Raw genomic sequence first — 16,626 nt, forward strand, 5'->3', positions numbered from 1 at the left:
GCTCACAGCCCCAACACATGTGGGGCAATCTCAGACCCCAGCACCCCAGGTGCAGTGGGGCTGGGTCCGGGAGGGGACACCTGGCCCGGTGAGAATGGGGTGGGCCTAGGAGAAGGTCCCCTGTTTGTCTCAAGAAGGCAGGCATATGACTGGAGATGCAGAGAGGAAGGAAGCGGGGCCAGGACGAGGCCTAGGCTCCGGCCCGAGCCTTAGAGCCAGCTGTCTCCCTTTGCCCATCACGGAAGTGGGACAGTAAGCCTGGCTAACAGAGTGACACAGTACACGACAACCCCCAGTGATGACCTTCTCCAGGCCCCAACCCCAGGCCGCATGCCCATCTCACTAAGTGAACCACCTCGAATGCCCAGATCTGAAGAGCCCGTACCTCTATTCCTTCTATGTACACACTGAGCCGGTTCCCACTTCTCTGACTTCAGCCTGGGTGTCACCTATCTGCAGCGGCCTCCCCTTGGGCTTCGACAGCCCCCCAGGGTGCAGATCTGAGGCCTCTCTGCTTCCCGGAGCTGCCTATCACCGGGCACCTGAAGTGGGGGGGTCAGGCTATGACTGGGGGAGTCAGCAGCGTGAACAGTGAAGGTCACCCTGCACAGCTCTGGAGCCCCCTCCTGGGGCAGGCCAGGCCCATATCGCCAGTACCATTCTGCTCCGAATGGGGCTGGCCCACCAGGCAGGGCTCCACTGGCCCCCAGCTCTGCTCCTACCCGTCTCTGAGTCCGTTTCCGGCCTGCAGGATGGGGCAGCGGTGTCCCTGCATTCCGCTGTAGGTACTTACCCATCAGGTTCTGCCGCTCTTCCTTCTTCCGGGCCTTCTGCTTGGCCTCCAGCTGCACCACTGATAGGGACGGCCCCACTGTGGGGCTGGGGAGGGCGCTGGCTGCAAAGCGGGCCAGCAGGCCCAGCCCACTCTCCTCCAGGCCTGGCGACAGGGCCCGCTCCCGGGCCCCCAGCCTATAGCCGCCGGCGGCCTCGTCCTCCTCCTCCTCCAGCTCACGCTCCTCGTCCTCCTCCTCGGAGCTCTCATCTGGTGCAGAAAACAGGGGGCTAGTCAGAGCCTTGGCCTAGGCAGGTACCGCCCCCCACCGCCCCTATTCGGCCAGAGCACCAGCGAGGGGTGCCGCAGCTCCAGCCTAGCTCCTCAACTCCTCATCGGCCGGGGTGGATCCAATACCAGCCCGTAAATCCCCCCCAATGGCCCAGTGATCCATCGAAGCAAGGCCAAGACGTGGGCATCCTGGACAGCCCGGGGGTGGGCAGCGGCTTTGGGAATCAAGAGGGTTTCTGTAAGGGGAACACCCAACATGCACTGTGCTGTGGGAGGGGGACAGACACATGGACAAGGACTGGAGACAGCTCTCTCCACCATGTCACGCACACACTCGCCCCGACGTACGACATGAAGGCTGAGAAAGGAGGCAGGAGAGAAGGAGAGGAGGCCAGGGAGGGGCGAAGGGGGGGCAGGGGAGGGCCCCAGGGACTCAGGTGCCTGGGGGTCTGGGGCTGGTGGTAGGAGGAAGTGGAGTTTGAGCTCTTCTCGAGCAGGGTCTGGGGTCCAAAGCTGACTCCCAGCAACACCCCCGAGCTGGTAGGCTGGGGCAAATCCTGGCCCTCTGTGAGCATCTGCTCCTCTGTGGCATGGGGTGGCTGTCCCAGCCCAGCAACCCAGCTAAAGGGAGACTCCTAACAGGATCGCAAGTGTTTAGAAGAAAACACTTTGCAGGCTCAACAAGGACCAAACAGAAACAACCCCAGTCTGTTCTACAAAAAGAAACCGCCGTCCCCCAGGGCCAAGGGAGCCACAAGCTGGCTCCACCTCCTGACTCATGGGGGGCTGCGAAAGGAGAGGGCATGCAGGTCAGCCCAGGCTCAGTGTGGCCAAGTGCTCAAGCAGAGCTCAAACCCAGGGCTGCCTGGCCGTCACGTCACCCAGTCTCTGGGGAAGAATCTGAAGATGCTCCAGCCTGTCTCTCCAGTTGGTGAATAGGGACTTCATGCTTCTCTCCAGGAACTGGCCAGCCACCCGGGGACCTAAAGCCCTGAGCCCAGAGAGGACCATAAGAACAAAGGTGGGGCAGGCAGAAGGCCAGCAGGGAGGCCAGGGAAAGCCGTGCTCCCTGCACGGGAACCAAGCTCCCCACCAAGAGGAGAGACTGCAGGGAGGTAGTAACAAGCTTGCTTCTGACCTTCCCAGGGAGACAGCCTAACACCGCAAGGGCGGGCAGGCGAGAGCGTCAGGGGCTAACTGCCCAGGGGACGCCCAAGGGATACCTGCCCAAAGGTGCCTGTCTGCCTGGAGTGCTGGGACCATGAAGGTGGCTCTGGGGCTGCTGACCAAGGGCAGGGCCAGGCAAGGCTGGAGGCGACTTTCTGCAGAACAAGAAGGAAGGGACATAGAGACATGGCCAGTAACCCCCCATGCTCTATCCTGGGCAGGGAGCGCCTGGGCTCAGGGAATAGAGAGGGGCAGACACAGACAGTCAACTCCACATCCTCCCGCCACACCCAAAGCCACCTGCTTGCTTGCGTGCAACTAGCAGCCCAAAGCGGTGGCCCCGGGTGCGCCAGTGGGGGCAGGGGTTGTCTACCCATTTTTCTAAGGGAGCCTGGGTCTCTTGAGTGACCCCTCGGTGAGGGAGGTGGAAATAAGCTTAAGGAATCCCTGAAGGGAGTTAGGAAAGGAAGGAGGCAGAGACAGGTTTGTTAAGAAGAGGAGGATGAGGAGGAGAAGGAGGAGAAGGAGGAGGAGGCCCGGCTCCCAGAGCAATGGATGAAGCAGGATGAAGGCCAGCGGGGCAGGCAGGCGGCAAGCAGGCAGTGCACACTTGCGATCCATTCACATTGCGGACATCACATGGTTGTCTCCGCCCCAGTGGGCCACAGCGGCAAAGCAGGCTAAGTGTAGGCAGACTTTCGGCAGCGCCTGGGTCCCCCACATCAGGCCTCCCTGGGGTTGGCCAATTCGAGCAGGGTGGCGGGAGGGGCTGCTGGCTGGGGTGGGGGCACAGAGTCAGACGTGTGGCCAGTTTTCCCTTCTAGAGAATGCCTTCCCTGGCTGCTCAGGTGTGGAGACTCCAGAACTCTCTCCCATCCAGAAGGATTCCCCACCAACAACGTCCGGTGGGGGAGAGCTGGCTGTAGGGTTTCTGGATACCCGGAATGTCTACATCGGATACCAGTCAGCCAGCAGCAGCCCAATCCCAGCACCCTGACATGAAAAAGTGCTTGGAAGGAAAAAGCCAAAACCAGCGTTTGCTTCCCATGAAGCAAGATTGGTCTAAGGAGACCCTTCCCGCCTCCGGCTGCTGCGAGCCTGAAAAGCCCCCACTGGCTGCTTCCCACAGTGGCTGGTCTGCTCAGGCTGGGGTCTGCTCAGGCTGGGGTCTGCGGGGCAGGGCGGGAGAGCAGAGGACGGGGGGTCTCAGGACCAAGAAAACCTTTCTGGAGCTGTCCACACCTGAGGCAACAGAGCTTGCCAAGGGCAGAGGGAGAAAAAGTCCCAACAAAAAAGCCCAAGACAATACAGAAAAACTTTTTTTTATTAAAACAAAAACAAAAAAAACACCAAAAAACTCTTGGCTCAGTGCGTGGGGTTGTCTGTTGTAACTTGGTTTGATTTGGTTTTCCAAAACCCGATCGATAAATGCCAAAGCAATCCGCTGCTGCCATAGCCGATGGGGGCAAACCCCGAGGAGGGGAGGTGCAGAGAGGACACAAAGAAAAGGGTTTTGCCTACCTACGGAGCAACGAGCCAGGCTCGGACCCAAGCTCAGTGACCCGCTGCGCCGTCTGCCCTACTCCCAGCCTTCGCTTTGCGTCCAGAGTGCAGCGTGAGAGCAAATGCAAGAGACCAAAACAGACATTCAAAGCATCATGGGTAGGGATCAAGGGTGAAGGTATGGTCAAGCTGCTGGGGGGAGAGAGCAGACACTAGAAAGCCAAGCAGTCAGGTGTTTTAGTACCAGATGTCAGGAAGACCCTATTACCCAAATATCCCTGTCAAGACCTGACCAGCACACGTGTGCAGCAGGGCCCCTCCCCTCCCCCTATCTGGGCTCTCTCCTCTGCTGCATCCGGCCTGGTCTGAAGGCCCCCTGGCTCCCTCTGCCCACTCTGGGCAAATGGCCCTGTGCAAAGACAACTGGAGGGGCTTCCTGCTTCTCTGTGGGGTCCGAGCTGGGGCAGGAGAATTTAAACACATGGAAGCTGGAACTCTGGCTTTAAAGGGGAGGAGCCAAGGGGGGAGAGGAAGGGGTCAGGGAGGGAGGGAGGGAGAATGGTGAACCAGCCAGACTGGTCTCACAGAGGCCAGAGCTAGGGGCAAATGAAGCTGACTGGCAAGTTAGTGACCTCCTGCTCTTTGGCCAGACTCCATTCACTCAGGTGTGGCAGCAGCCCAAGAGAATGTGGGTCCCAAGGGCACCTGGCTCCCTGCTGTGTCATCTCCTGGTCACCCAAAATGGATCTGGGCAAGTCAGGATGGGAGGTGTGGGCAGGGAGAAGGCAGACCAGGAATGGGAGCACAGCCAGAATCAGGGTAGCATCGGTCCCAGGGCCCGAGCCGGTTCCCATCCAGGTTGGCCTCTACATGCCCGGGGCCTCACTCAGGGGGCACAGGGTCTCGGCTCTGGGAATCGCCAAAGGGGGTCCACTCTGAAGCAAATCCTAAACCAGGGTGAGGAAACACTTAACGACCCTCTGGCTCCCCCACTTGCCCCAGGGGACACTTCTAACCGGGGAAGTGGGAGCCAGGATGTTCACAGAGATCACTGAACCCCACCCTCTCTCCACAGGTGAGGCAGATGAGGGGGTGGGGCGGGGCCGGGCGGGGCTGCCAACAGACCAGGCCTGTGGGCCCAGAGACCAGTGCTCTCTCCGAAGCCTGGGCCCCGCCGCTCAACATGGCAACGAAGCCCACACTTTCAAATCTCACAACAAAACTCAGGGCAGCAAATGGTCTTGACCCTGCACTGCCTACACGCCCTTTAAAACAGAAATATGTGTTAGAAAACAAGCGTTTATATTTTTAAAACCACTATTACATAGAAATAGAGCTTTAAGAAAATAACAAACAAACAAGCAGCTAAAAAAAAAATAAAACCAAAAAAAACAAAAGATGAAGCTGGAGGTGAACGCAGTTGACTTTAAACCTGAAGCATGAACATGCCAACAGCTACCAGGGATATTTGAATAATAGAGAAGAGCGGCAGACTGCATATTCCAGCTCTACCCCTTGTGGGGCGGGGAGGAGGCAGGGGGAGGGGAAGGAGGAACAAATGAGGGGAGCGGCAACCTAATGGTCTAGTAAGGACACAGCAAGAGAGACAAGGCACACGGGTTTAGTTAAAAATGAACTCGGTATGTTTAATAAAGCTTGGTATTACCAAAATCGCGGTACAAACATCAAGTCACACGCCCACACGACAGAATTCCATTTACAAAATGTCCCTCGGGAGGCCTCCTCCGGCCGCGCCTGAGAGAAGCCGACCCAGGCCTGCGGTCTAGGGGGGCAGAGGAGGCGAGGAGGGGGAGAGGGGGAGCGCGGAGGAGGGTGAAGACTAAAAACAGTCCGTATAAAAGCTCAAAAAGAGCCAGGCCGTGGCGTTATCACAATGATACAGGTACAAATAAGAACAAAAATAGGAGGACTCAGCGGATACGGCAGGCTACGCTGCCGAGAACCAGGACGGCCGCCCTTCCCGAGGCGTCCCAGACGGGCCACCTCTGCCCGCCATCTCCTGCCATCTCCTGCGTGCTCGCTCGCTCGCGCTCGCTCTCTCGCGCTCTCTCTCACTCACTCTCTCGCTAGAAAACACGGAAGGTATTTTGTGTTTGGAGCTAGTAACCTTGGTCAAACGAGTCCTCCGAAGAATCGCTGAAGGAGGAACGGGCCTCGACCTCTTGAAGCAGCAAACAAAAGGGCTGCTTCCTGCCGGCGGCCGGCTTGGGTTTCAGAGTCCGGGTGGCCGCCAGGCCCCTCTTGGTCAGCTTGGGGCCTCCAGACGGCTTGCTATTCTTTGCCACCATGCCACACAGGATGGAAGACGTCAGTTTGGAGCTGGACGGGCCTTGGGCAGACCACTCGTCCTTCAGGAATTCTTCGTCTTCCTCTGAGTCCGTATCTGCAGTCAAAGTAGTTTTTAATAAAGTAAGTCATAGAGTGCTGGGAGGGGAGGGAGGGGAGGTGTCTCTCGTTACTCTCAGTGGTTCTGAGAACGCCCTGGCGCGTGCCCGGGCAAAGAGGTCCGAATGCCTACTGGCCGTGCAACAAGCCACCGCCTGGACCTCTTCTCCCTGCCTGAACTCTCGCCTCTCGCCCAGAAGGCCCCCCCAGCCGGAGTCCTCACAGAGCTCATCCTTTCCAGGCTGGCGGCCGCCCACACAGCCACCTCTGCAAACAGCCTTTCCAAACCCCAGGGGGAGGCAGGAGCCCCACTCTCAGGAAGGTCTCACCCAGGGCCAGGGAGGTCACTGCACCCAGCCCACGGGCTCCTTCTGGGGAGGAACAAGACCCAAGAAAGGAAGGGCTCGGGTAAAGCTCTTCTGTCCCAGAAGACCAGTTTCCAGCGGCGCAGCCTCATGAGAGCAATCACGCACGTGCGTCCCAACTCCCCGCCCAGCAGCATCACAATGGCCGTCGTGAAAACAGTTACACCAAGGAAATTGGCAAGTGATGTTCCAACTCAAGGGTTCCCCCCCAACATTTTCCTATCAAAAGGCCACATTACCAGCACACTGCTGCTGGCTTCCCCGGAGTCTCCCACCTTACTGCACCGGAGGGGGGAAGGCCAGGGTTCTCAAGCTTTCCTAGGAGAGGATCACCCAGCTTTGGGGAGGGGAGCCGTCAAGCAGGCACACTCTGGCCCCTTCCAACCCCATCCTAAACATCCTCACACCATTTTGATCCGTTTTATGTATGGGGCTGTCAAGCAAGATTTCACTGGAAAAAATGGCTCCAGTGCCAAAGACTGTAATCCCTTGATCTGATAAAATCCACTCTGAACATGAGGAACAGTAAGGAACAGAGCTACAGCTCTGGAAGCACCTGCCATCTCCAAGTCCACGAGAAGCTACACGTGTGTGCACGTGTGTGTGTGTTGGGTGCGGGAGGTGAGGCAGAGGTAGTGTCTTCTGGCTGCCTCCTCCACCATCTATCCTTTCCACTCCAACCAGGACCCCAACTGCAGGATCGCCTCAAAACTCTAGACGGTGACGTGGACAAGCCCCATCAGGCCCCTGTCCATCCTTTCCAAGGCCACATCCCAGGCTTGGTGGGTGCTGACAACCAAGCTGGCTTCCCACCAGGCATGCCCCCCAACCCCTACAACCCAAAGTGAGAAAGAAAGCTTTCTCTCTTCCCATGTCCTGCCAGCCATCTCTGTGCTAGAAAACACTCTTGACCACTTTGTGACTGCGTCCTCTCATTTACCTACAGAAAAGCCAACGTGAAAAATACAAACAAGGGGCACCTGGGTGGCTCAGTCGGTTAAGCAACAGACTCTTGGATCTCAGCTCAAGTCTTGATCTCAGGATAATGAGATCGAGCCTCATGTTGGGTTCTGCGCTGGGCATAGAGTCTACTTTATTATTTATTTATTTTTTTAAAGATTTTTAATTTATTTATGTGACAGAGAGACAGCCAACAAGAGAAGGAACAGAGCAGGGGAGAGGGAGAGGAAGAGGCAGGCTCCCAGCCGAGGAGCCCGATGTGGGACTCGATCCCGGAATGCCGGGATCACGCCCTGAGCCGAAGGCAGACGCTTAACGACTGAGCCACCCAGGCGCCCCTAGAGCCTACTTTAAAAAAAAAAAGCAAGAGCTCTCTCCAGAGCCAGCCACGTAACATAGCCAGCATCTAGTTGGACACAGATCTTCTGATCTCTTTCTTGCAACTTTAACTCCCTTCTCTCACCTGGACAGTGGAATGTTCAACACAGGTTTAACAAACTAGCAATCTGAACATGGCTTTGTGGGTGCAAACATCTGCACACAGTAGACTCACTGGCTCAGAGCACTCCAAAGACCTCGGGGACAGAGCTTATCTCTAGCCTCTAGATGTACCCCAACCCCCTATAAGTGCGAGGAGTACAGGATTCTTCTGGCAGTCAAAGGAGCAGCAATCCTCCCCACTCCGTCATTCTAAAACCAGCAGAGATGGAAAGATCAGGGGAAAAGTCCTCCTTCCCTCCTCCTCCAGAGCTATGAGTTTCTGAGATGAGCTCATGGTGGCCATGGGCCTGGGCACTGCTATTCAGATCACACCCATCTGAAGTTGAGGGCCACAAAAGCTATGGCAATCACATATGTCCTCAACACCTAAGGCACAAAGGAGCTGTTTACCTCACATTCATCTCTGCGTCAGCCCTAGAGACCCATTAGCCCTGAGCAACCACACATACGAATGTTTAAAAAAAACAAAACAAAACACAACAGCAGCCGCTTAATCTCGCGCAACTGCCAGCTTTTACCAACATGAGCACTTAGAGCTCACAAGAGCCCTGCGAGGCAGGCAATGAGAATTTAACTCCAAGTCCATAAAAACTTTGTTCCCTTTCCTCAAGAAAACAAACTTTAATCACGTTACAAGTGTCTACTTTCTTGCACCTGACATTCAACCATTCCTCCAATGAACCACGCAGAGCCAATCAAAAGCCCAGACACACACGTCTAGGCAGTCCCAATGAAAAAGCCCTCCACCCCAGTTAGGGCCTTCCTACAGTGGCTACAGGCTTCACACGTGTGGGTCCTGGGCATTAGGGGCTCCACTCACACACACCTAGGAGCAGCTATTACACGCCACCAGAGGCCTGTAGAAGACCAGCCATCTGTACACACAGCACCTACTAGGTGCCATACAGAGCCCCGGGGCCACCAGAGACCCCCAAGAGCTGGCCGTGGGTGCACACACAGGAGCACCTACCAAGCCACCAAAGTCTGTGAAGGGCCAACCATCTGCACACACATGCCTAGGAGCACTGACTGTGCGATGCGGCAACCCGGGCCCACCAGACGCCACTGAGAGCCCGAAGTGAGCACACACACACCCAAGAGCACCTACTACGCGCCACCAGAGGCCACGGAGAAACAGCGGGGCGGATCCTAGGCCCAAGGCTGGGGACCCCGGCTCAGGAAAACTGCGCTCCCGAGTGCCCAGGGAAGGAGCTCCCGTGCGGCAGACTCCGGCCAGTGAGTGGCTACGCAGCCCCCTCGGTCCAGCAGCGGTTGCGCCTCGCTGCTGGACGCTCCCGACCCGGCCGGTCCATCCTCCGGCACAAGGCGGGGCAGCCACCCGGAGAGCTGTCAGAAACACAAAGGCTAGCGGGGCCTGCACAGCCCTCAGTGCACTGCCCAGCGCTGCCCAGCATGGCGTGCGCTCTGCGGACAGACGCCGCTCCTCCAACCCCCTGGCCGGAGAGCCGCCTGTGGACAGGGGAGGCCAGCTCCTCTCTACGGTCGTCACGAGCCGCCGCTCCAGGCGGAGCAGCCGCCAACTGTGGCGCAAAGGCCTCCGCACTGACAGCTTTCCCACAAACGCACGGAAGACCGGTACAAGATGGCAGGCAGACTTCCGCTCCCGCCCGCCAATCACAGGCACTTCCGCACACCGCCCCCCCCCACCCGCCCGCACACACTTCCGTGCACCGCGAGGAGAGACCGTCGAGCGCCCACGAGAGAGACAGAAAAAAGAAACTGAGGAGCAAGAGAAAGCACCCGGAGGCGGCGCGGCGTCCGCTACTTACTGTAGGAGTAGCTGCTCACTTCCGAGGCGAACGGGGAGTGGGCCGACTTGGGCTGGCCTCTGGCCTTGAAGCCCACTTCCATCTTCCTGGCTTTGGCGGCCCTTTTGTGTTTACCTTCTCTGGAGGCTTTGAGGGACAGGCTGAGGCCTTTGGCCAGCGCCTTCCGGTCCTTGCCCAGCAGGCTGTCGTAGGGCGTCAAGTACCTGTTGCAGCCCCCGCTCCCTTTTGACTTCCCCCCAGAACTGTCCGAGAACTTGAAGGGCGACTTGAGCTTGTCCTGCTTGGTGAGGGACAGGGCCTTGTCCAGCTTGCTGGCCAGCTGCTCCTGGTCACTGGCCATCTTCTTCTTTTTAATCTTCAGCTGTAGAGGGAAGTCACCGGTTAAGACACTAGGCGAAACAGGAGAGTGGGTTTCAGCCCCTTCTCCCTGCCTCTGTGGCTTCCAGCAAGTGGCTGAACCCCTCTGAGCCTCAGTTCTTCCCGCTGCGTATAACAGGGATAATCACGGGCAGGCCTCTTGGGGTTGTCCTGAAGGTGAACTGAGATTAGGCCCATGAAGTCTTATCACGGAGCTGTTAACTGCGGGTACAGCGATCACTAATGCTGGCATTGCCACCGGCTCTCCCCAATGCTCTCTGGTGCCTCCTAGGGAAGCCCTTCAAGCAAGCAGCCCTGCTGATGCTCGAGGGGTGGTGGTGAGGAGGGAGACATGGAACCAAGATAGAAACCTCACATCCTAGATGGCTGATCTGTTTAACTCGACCACCTAAAGCAGCCCACGAAGACTGCAGCACAGCCTAAATCAGCCCATCCAACTAAATGGGCCGAAGCTGCCAAGAGAATGCCTCGAGTGTGCCTCGGATGCCCGAAGCAGGAAAGAGCGATTGGAGATCTCACAGATTAAATTCCTGGTTGCACGTCTGCGAGAGTCGCTTGTTGTCAAAGGGAAATGTGCAGTTTCAAAGCCATTAATGCCCCTCACTTGAATGTTTTAGCTCTATTTTCTTTAATCAGGTAACTTATCACACGGGGGGAGAAAGTTGGGATAGGGTCATTGAAACCGCAAGAAGTATCCTTCACAATTTGCAAGTAAAGGATCCTAATATACAGACTGGCTTTGTTCCCTCCTCCCAGATCCAGTCTCCCTTATGTGAGTATTTCCCTCTGATGGCCAAATCAATGGAAACAGTCCCCTTGTGTGGAGCTTTATAAGGAGGGATGACAAGGTACATTAGTATTTAGAGACAAAGACCTTAAGTGGACCATTTCAAAGCTCTGAGAAATAAGAAAAATCAAGGAGTTGGCTCGCACCCCATTACCCCTGAGAGTTCACAAGGAAATTACAATGGCATCAAGCCCTTGTTTCTTAGAACTACAGAATGGTGAAGCTGCTCATTAGACAATTATACTATTAAACAACAGTAATTGCATTATTTGGTTAAGAACTTGCAGTCTCTCTTCGTGGCTTCAACAAAGGGTCATGGAGCACACACAGGGGATGTGGCTTTCAGTCTCAGCTCTACCTGAGGCTGTGCTACTTCGGTTAAGTCTCTGACCTTCTCTGGGCCTTGATTTCTCCCTCTGTGCAATAAGGAAGACTGGAGGACAGTCCCTCTGGCACTAAGGCAATCATTTCTACAGTTTCTGTGCAGGACTAGGGTAAAGAAACCTGTAGAGGGAGCGTGAATTCTGACGTACCCTCCAGACCCTCCGCCCTAAGACGGCAGCACACCTGGAAGACAGGCTTACTGACCTGACTCATGAAGTCTGACGAGGCTTCGTGCTCGTCCCAAGACTGGTTCCTGCCCCTCACTTTCCCCGTTCCAACGAGGGCATCATGTTCCTCCTCAGGTCCCTTGTGTCTCTTCCTCATCCCTGCTCCAAGCTCGTACTCCTCCGTCAGCAGGGGCTTGCTGCTCAGCCTGAAACCCAGATGCACTGCTGGTCAACACCCTGGCCAGGAAAGACTCAAGGGATGGGGGTCGCCCTCACGGCCCTGAAGGGTGGGCTCTGGATGTTGAAGCACAGTGTTGGCAGAGTGACGGATCTGGGGAGACGGATCCTGTGAAGCTATGGTGCTGGGATTCTATTTGTGAGTGGGGCAGAATGAGAGTTTAACAGGAAAGAAGAACACTTCTCTGAGGCAGTATCCTCTGCTGGCCTCTTTCTCTCTCGTGCTTCTTCACACATACACTCACACACACACACGCCTTATCAAAACGTGCCAAGAACAAGGATCAGAAATGTCAAGGAACTCTCCCAGGATGGGAGGGGGATTAAGAGTCACTGGCTGTTCTCCTGTACCCCTGGGATTAAGACAGTCAGAATATGGTCCCAGGTTGAAGGCTTCTCTTGCCTACTTTAAGCTAAGCCCTCACAAGTAATAACAGCAACTAATTTTTACTTGGTGCTCACTGTGTGCTTTGTTCCACGTCAGCGCTTCATTATTTCAGCCACAAAACAATGTTCTACATACTGGTTTTTACACAGGGGGAAACTGAGGCTCTAAAAGGCTAGCACCCAGCCCGAGGTCACGATAAATACTGGATGGAGCCGGGACTCAAAAGCCAGAAAGCACGCCCACCTCCAGGGCCTGTGCTCTGATCCAGTGGCTGCCTGCTGGAGGCCCCAGCCTCTGCTGTCTTCAGGAACTGCTTCCCTACCCTCCTTTAGCTGGTTGTAGGGGATTTCTTCCCGTCTCCATCCTCTCCTCCAACAGGAACATCCAAGGAGAATAAATGCAAGCCACGGGGGCCCTTGGGGTGGTCTTCTGACAAGACCTGTGGCCAACTCTCTGCCTCTCCTATGCCTTCTGAAGCCACCCTGCGGCCCCCTCTGCTTCCTCAAGCCAAGCACCGGGCCGCCTATGTCTGCCCTGCCCTGATGTCCCAGGCCGAGGTGCACTCCAACCCTGTTCCCCTGATGGGCCTCATTCGGTTCACGCTACTCCCTGACACCCAGGAAGACGGCAGCATCATTCCCATCTGTGCCCCGCCTGCAGGAAGAGCTCTCAGTCCAGCCACCATTCAAGAAAACTTCCAGAGGTGCCCCACGTAGCTTCTGCCGCCACTCAAGGAGCACACAAAGGAGCAGCCCCAGGGTCGCAGGCTCAGGTGCGACAAGCCAACGGGTCAGGCCAGGAGGACAGGAATGACACTGTCAGTCACACAGGGAACCAAGTGACAGCATAAGTCAGATCCATCCCAGCAGGGCTGGAAGCTCAGCAGATCCCTTTGCAGGGAGGAGGTACGTGGAGAAGAGCGGGAATTAGTCCCTAACCATGGGGGAAGCAGGTGTGGCAGGAAGATGGGTGAAGCGCTTAGCTGATGGCACGGACACCTCTCTCCCTGGGATCATCTGCCCACTTGGTGCTGGGTGAATGAGTCTGCCTGTCCATTCGCCACTCGCCTGGCTCACCCTCCTGGCCCGGGCAGCGCGCACCGTGCTCCCCGAGAGCTACCAAACCAGGTGGGTCAGAGCCCGAGGGACTCGAGGTCCCCGGTGCCCAGACGCAGGCCCTCTGCGGGCCCGTGCTCCTCCCCTCCGAGCTCTGTGCCAGTTCCCGACCCACCGAGGGGCCAGCCTTACTTTCCGCTACTGTTGTGGCTCTTCCCTCTCTTGCGGGGGGGCGACAGGGCGCTCAGGGCGTGGGTCCGTTTCCTCGGCCTGCCAGGGCCTCTGCGTGCCAAGCTTCTATGGGGTTCCTCGCGCCTGTCCCTTAAAAAGAATCACACGCTTGGCTGTGAACCTGGGGGGTTGGAGGGGGCGCGGAGAAGGACACACGATACGCACACGTCACTCGGGTCCACACACACCTCTAATGGCCTACCGCAGCCAACCTACTGAGCGCCAGCGCCTACAAGAGCCCAACCAGGGCGCCACCTGCTGCAGCCTTGTTACCCGGGCGGCCGGGACCGCGGGATATGGCTGGGGTGCACACTCACTCGGAGTCGCGGCGCCTCTGCAGCTTCACCAACTCTCGCTGCTTCTCCTTGTACCGCCGCTGGACCTCCGCCAGCCGCATCCGGAAGTCCAGCTCCATGGCATCCATGCTTTCCAAGGAGGACTTCATGGCATACATCTGCAGGGAGAGCGGGGTGAGGATGCCGACGCCCACCAGCTCCCACCACCTGACTAGGCGTCCGCCCAGACAGGCATGGCAAAGCTTGATGGTGACGAGGGCCCAGCTCGAACCCCATCTCTGCCCCTTACTAGCCAAGGCTGTGGGCAGAACGCAGGACAGAGACCAAAACCCTGCAGGGCTGAGTCAAGGGCAGAGTGGCCCAAGACAGCTGCTTTAGCAGTGTGGGCCATCGTCTTATCCATCACTTACAGATGGAGGCTCGGAGAGGTGAGGCGCTTGCCCGGGGCCCACAGGCAGCAAGGGGCACAGCCAGGCCTGCCCTTCCTGACCCATCAGGCTGTCGCCCATTATCACATGGATAAACTGAGACCCAGAAAGGGGAAACAGCTTGCCCAGGATTGCACAGCAAGTCAGTGGCGGAAGCTGGACTCAGATCAGGCCCTTCCTACTCCGAAGCCAGTCATGTCCCCAGCAAGATGGCATCTCCCCACCTCCACTGCCATCCCCCCCCAGGCCACAGGCAGGCACAACCAGGCCCAGGACACCTCACCCGCTCCTCCTTCTTCTGCATCCAGCTATACTTCTTGTTGGGGTTCAGCTCCCGTGGAAGCCGCAGGTTCTTGAGCGGGTCCACGAAGGGGCTGTCCAACACCTCCTTCAGCATGTGGCTGCTGGCTGCCAGCAGGCTCTCCAGTGAGGGCCGCACTGCCAGGCCCCGCTCTGCACCTGCACACAGAAGGCAGGTGAGCCCATGCCTCCGCGCCTGCCCCGCCATGCAGCCTGGGGGCAGGACTCACGGACACTGCCACCAACCCCACTCAGACCCCGCATAGGGAGAATGAGGCCCAGGACCAGTTCTGGGCCTGTCCAAGGCCACACGGCCCCCAGGATGCTGACTGGTCCGTGGCCTTTCCAAGAAGCAAGAAATGGTGCTAAGCGAGGAGAATGAGAGAGAGCCAGGGCACAGAGCACGGCCCTATTCCAAATGTCCACGGCTGCACAAAGTCGCTGAGAGGGGCCGAGCGCTGGCAGTGGTACTTTCCAGGGTGTGCCTCTTTCTGCTTTTCTGCCCTTTCAAGTTTCCATGAGGAATACGCATGGTTTTCATTTTCAGAAAAAAAGGAGCCCGGATTAAGTTTTACAAACTGTAAAAGTAGTTATGAGAACACAGAAAATACAAGCCAGGCAGAAAGGTGGGAAGAAACGAAAACCTTCCCCTCCCCGGCAAAGCTGCCCCTGACACTGGAAGTGCCACTGCTGACGTTCTGGTAGAAGGCCCCAAAAACAATCTCCCGCATTCAACGCACGTGACATCCGTGGGCATCCCTGATAAATACAGAAACGTCACAAATCCACACACACGGAATCACACTTCACCTTTATTCCCAGTACCGCGTAACGAATATCTACCACCTTATTAGCCTGAACCTTATAAAAACTGTCCTTTCTGCAGCCCCAAAACCCCAGAATATCCGCAATCTTACGTGGCCAAACCCAGGAACCGCTGCCTAGAATTCTCTTGCATTGCTGTTTTAATTAATCCAAATAAACCTTGATAACGACACGCTGCTCATTTCTAAAATTTTTTTTTGGTGGTGGGTGGAGAGGCACGAGTCAGGACACACGTGTTTTAGGAGAATTCCTACCTGTGTGAATAACGTGAGCAAGGTATGTGCATCTCTCCCTCTCATAAAAACTCCAGCTACCCTTCAGAAAGGGCACCAGCTCAATCTCAGCAGACACTCATGGGGGCCCACCTCCCCTGCAGTCTCTCCCAAAGTAAAGGGAGTTTTCATATTTTTTTTAAACCGGTGTTTTGTGATCTAACACGCGATCGACTTCTGTGCATGTACTTGTGTTACCAGTTTTTCACATGTACCTGAGGAAAAAAGTCTGTTCTTTACTACCGATGTGTACAGTTCCATAAAATCAACATGAATGATGATCTCGCACAGATCAGGGCTGCTCAACCTCGGCGCCACCCACGCTGCGGTCAGCTCACCCTCTGCCACCGGCGCGGCGGTCCCGCGCATGCGCCATGCGCCGTAGGCGGCGTAGTGGCACCTCCTACCTTTACCCACTAGATGTCAGCAGTACTCCTCCAGGCAAGGACAACCAGGCGTGTCCCTGCCGACTGGGCGCCATGGGTTTTGCTTTCATAGCCTTACAGAAAAGGAGGCTGCAAAGCGGCGCCAACCCCATCAGCTCACAAGGGGCTGGTATGAGGGGAGGTGGGTGCGCCAGCCCACCCCCCAAGGTCCCCTGAGCCGTAAGATTCCTAGCTGTTGGGTAAGGCAGGAGAGGGCCACTCCATTACAGAGGAGGGGACCAAGGTGCAGCTTTGTCACCTCCTTCACCCTCCAAACGCGGTCTTGCTGGGGGCTCTCACAACTGACAGCCCAGGGCAGCCTGGACGACTCCAGGCCAGCTGCTACGGGATGAACCGTGTCCGCCCAAATCCACACGTCGAAGTCCCTCCCCGAGTACCTCAGAAAGTGACCTTATTCGGAGTCTCTAAAGAGGAAATCAAGTTAAAGTCAAGTCATATAGGGGAGCCCTAATCCAGGAGGGCTGGGTCCCTACAGGAAGGGGAACTCTGGACACAGGCACAGAGGGGCAACCACGCAAGGACACAGGGGGAGAGGCCTTAGCAGGACCCAACCCTGCTCACGCCTTGGTCTAGAACTTTCAGCCCCTGGACTGTGAGATGACATTTCTGTTATCGGAGTCCCGCAGCCTGTGGTGTTTGTGACGGCACCCCCGGCTAACTAATACACCAGCCCTGGG

General features: G+C 56.8%; 1 protein-coding gene across 1 annotated transcript in view; it reads right to left on the reverse strand.

Moving 5' to 3' along the window:
• Window positions 1-16,626, reverse strand: part of TNRC18 (trinucleotide repeat containing 18) — a 58,575-nt gene that overhangs the window by 26,012 nt on the left and 15,937 nt on the right. The window contains exons 8-14 of the mRNA XM_034669756.1: window positions 14,390-14,565; window positions 13,700-13,836; window positions 13,344-13,472; window positions 11,509-11,677; window positions 9,756-10,116; window positions 5,862-6,137; window positions 794-1,042 (exon numbers count right to left, since the gene is read on the reverse strand). Coding sequence (XP_034525647.1) covers window positions 794-1,042; window positions 5,862-6,137; window positions 9,756-10,116; window positions 11,509-11,677; window positions 13,344-13,472; window positions 13,700-13,836; window positions 14,390-14,565 — 1,497 coding nt within the window. The remainder of the gene's footprint in view (window positions 1-793; window positions 1,043-5,861; window positions 6,138-9,755; window positions 10,117-11,508; window positions 11,678-13,343; window positions 13,473-13,699; window positions 13,837-14,389; window positions 14,566-16,626) is intronic.

Source organism: Ailuropoda melanoleuca, chromosome 10 (genome assembly GCF_002007445.2).
Source record: "Ailuropoda melanoleuca isolate Jingjing chromosome 10, ASM200744v2, whole genome shotgun sequence".
NCBI classification, from domain to species: domain Eukaryota; kingdom Metazoa; phylum Chordata; class Mammalia; order Carnivora; family Ursidae; genus Ailuropoda; species Ailuropoda melanoleuca.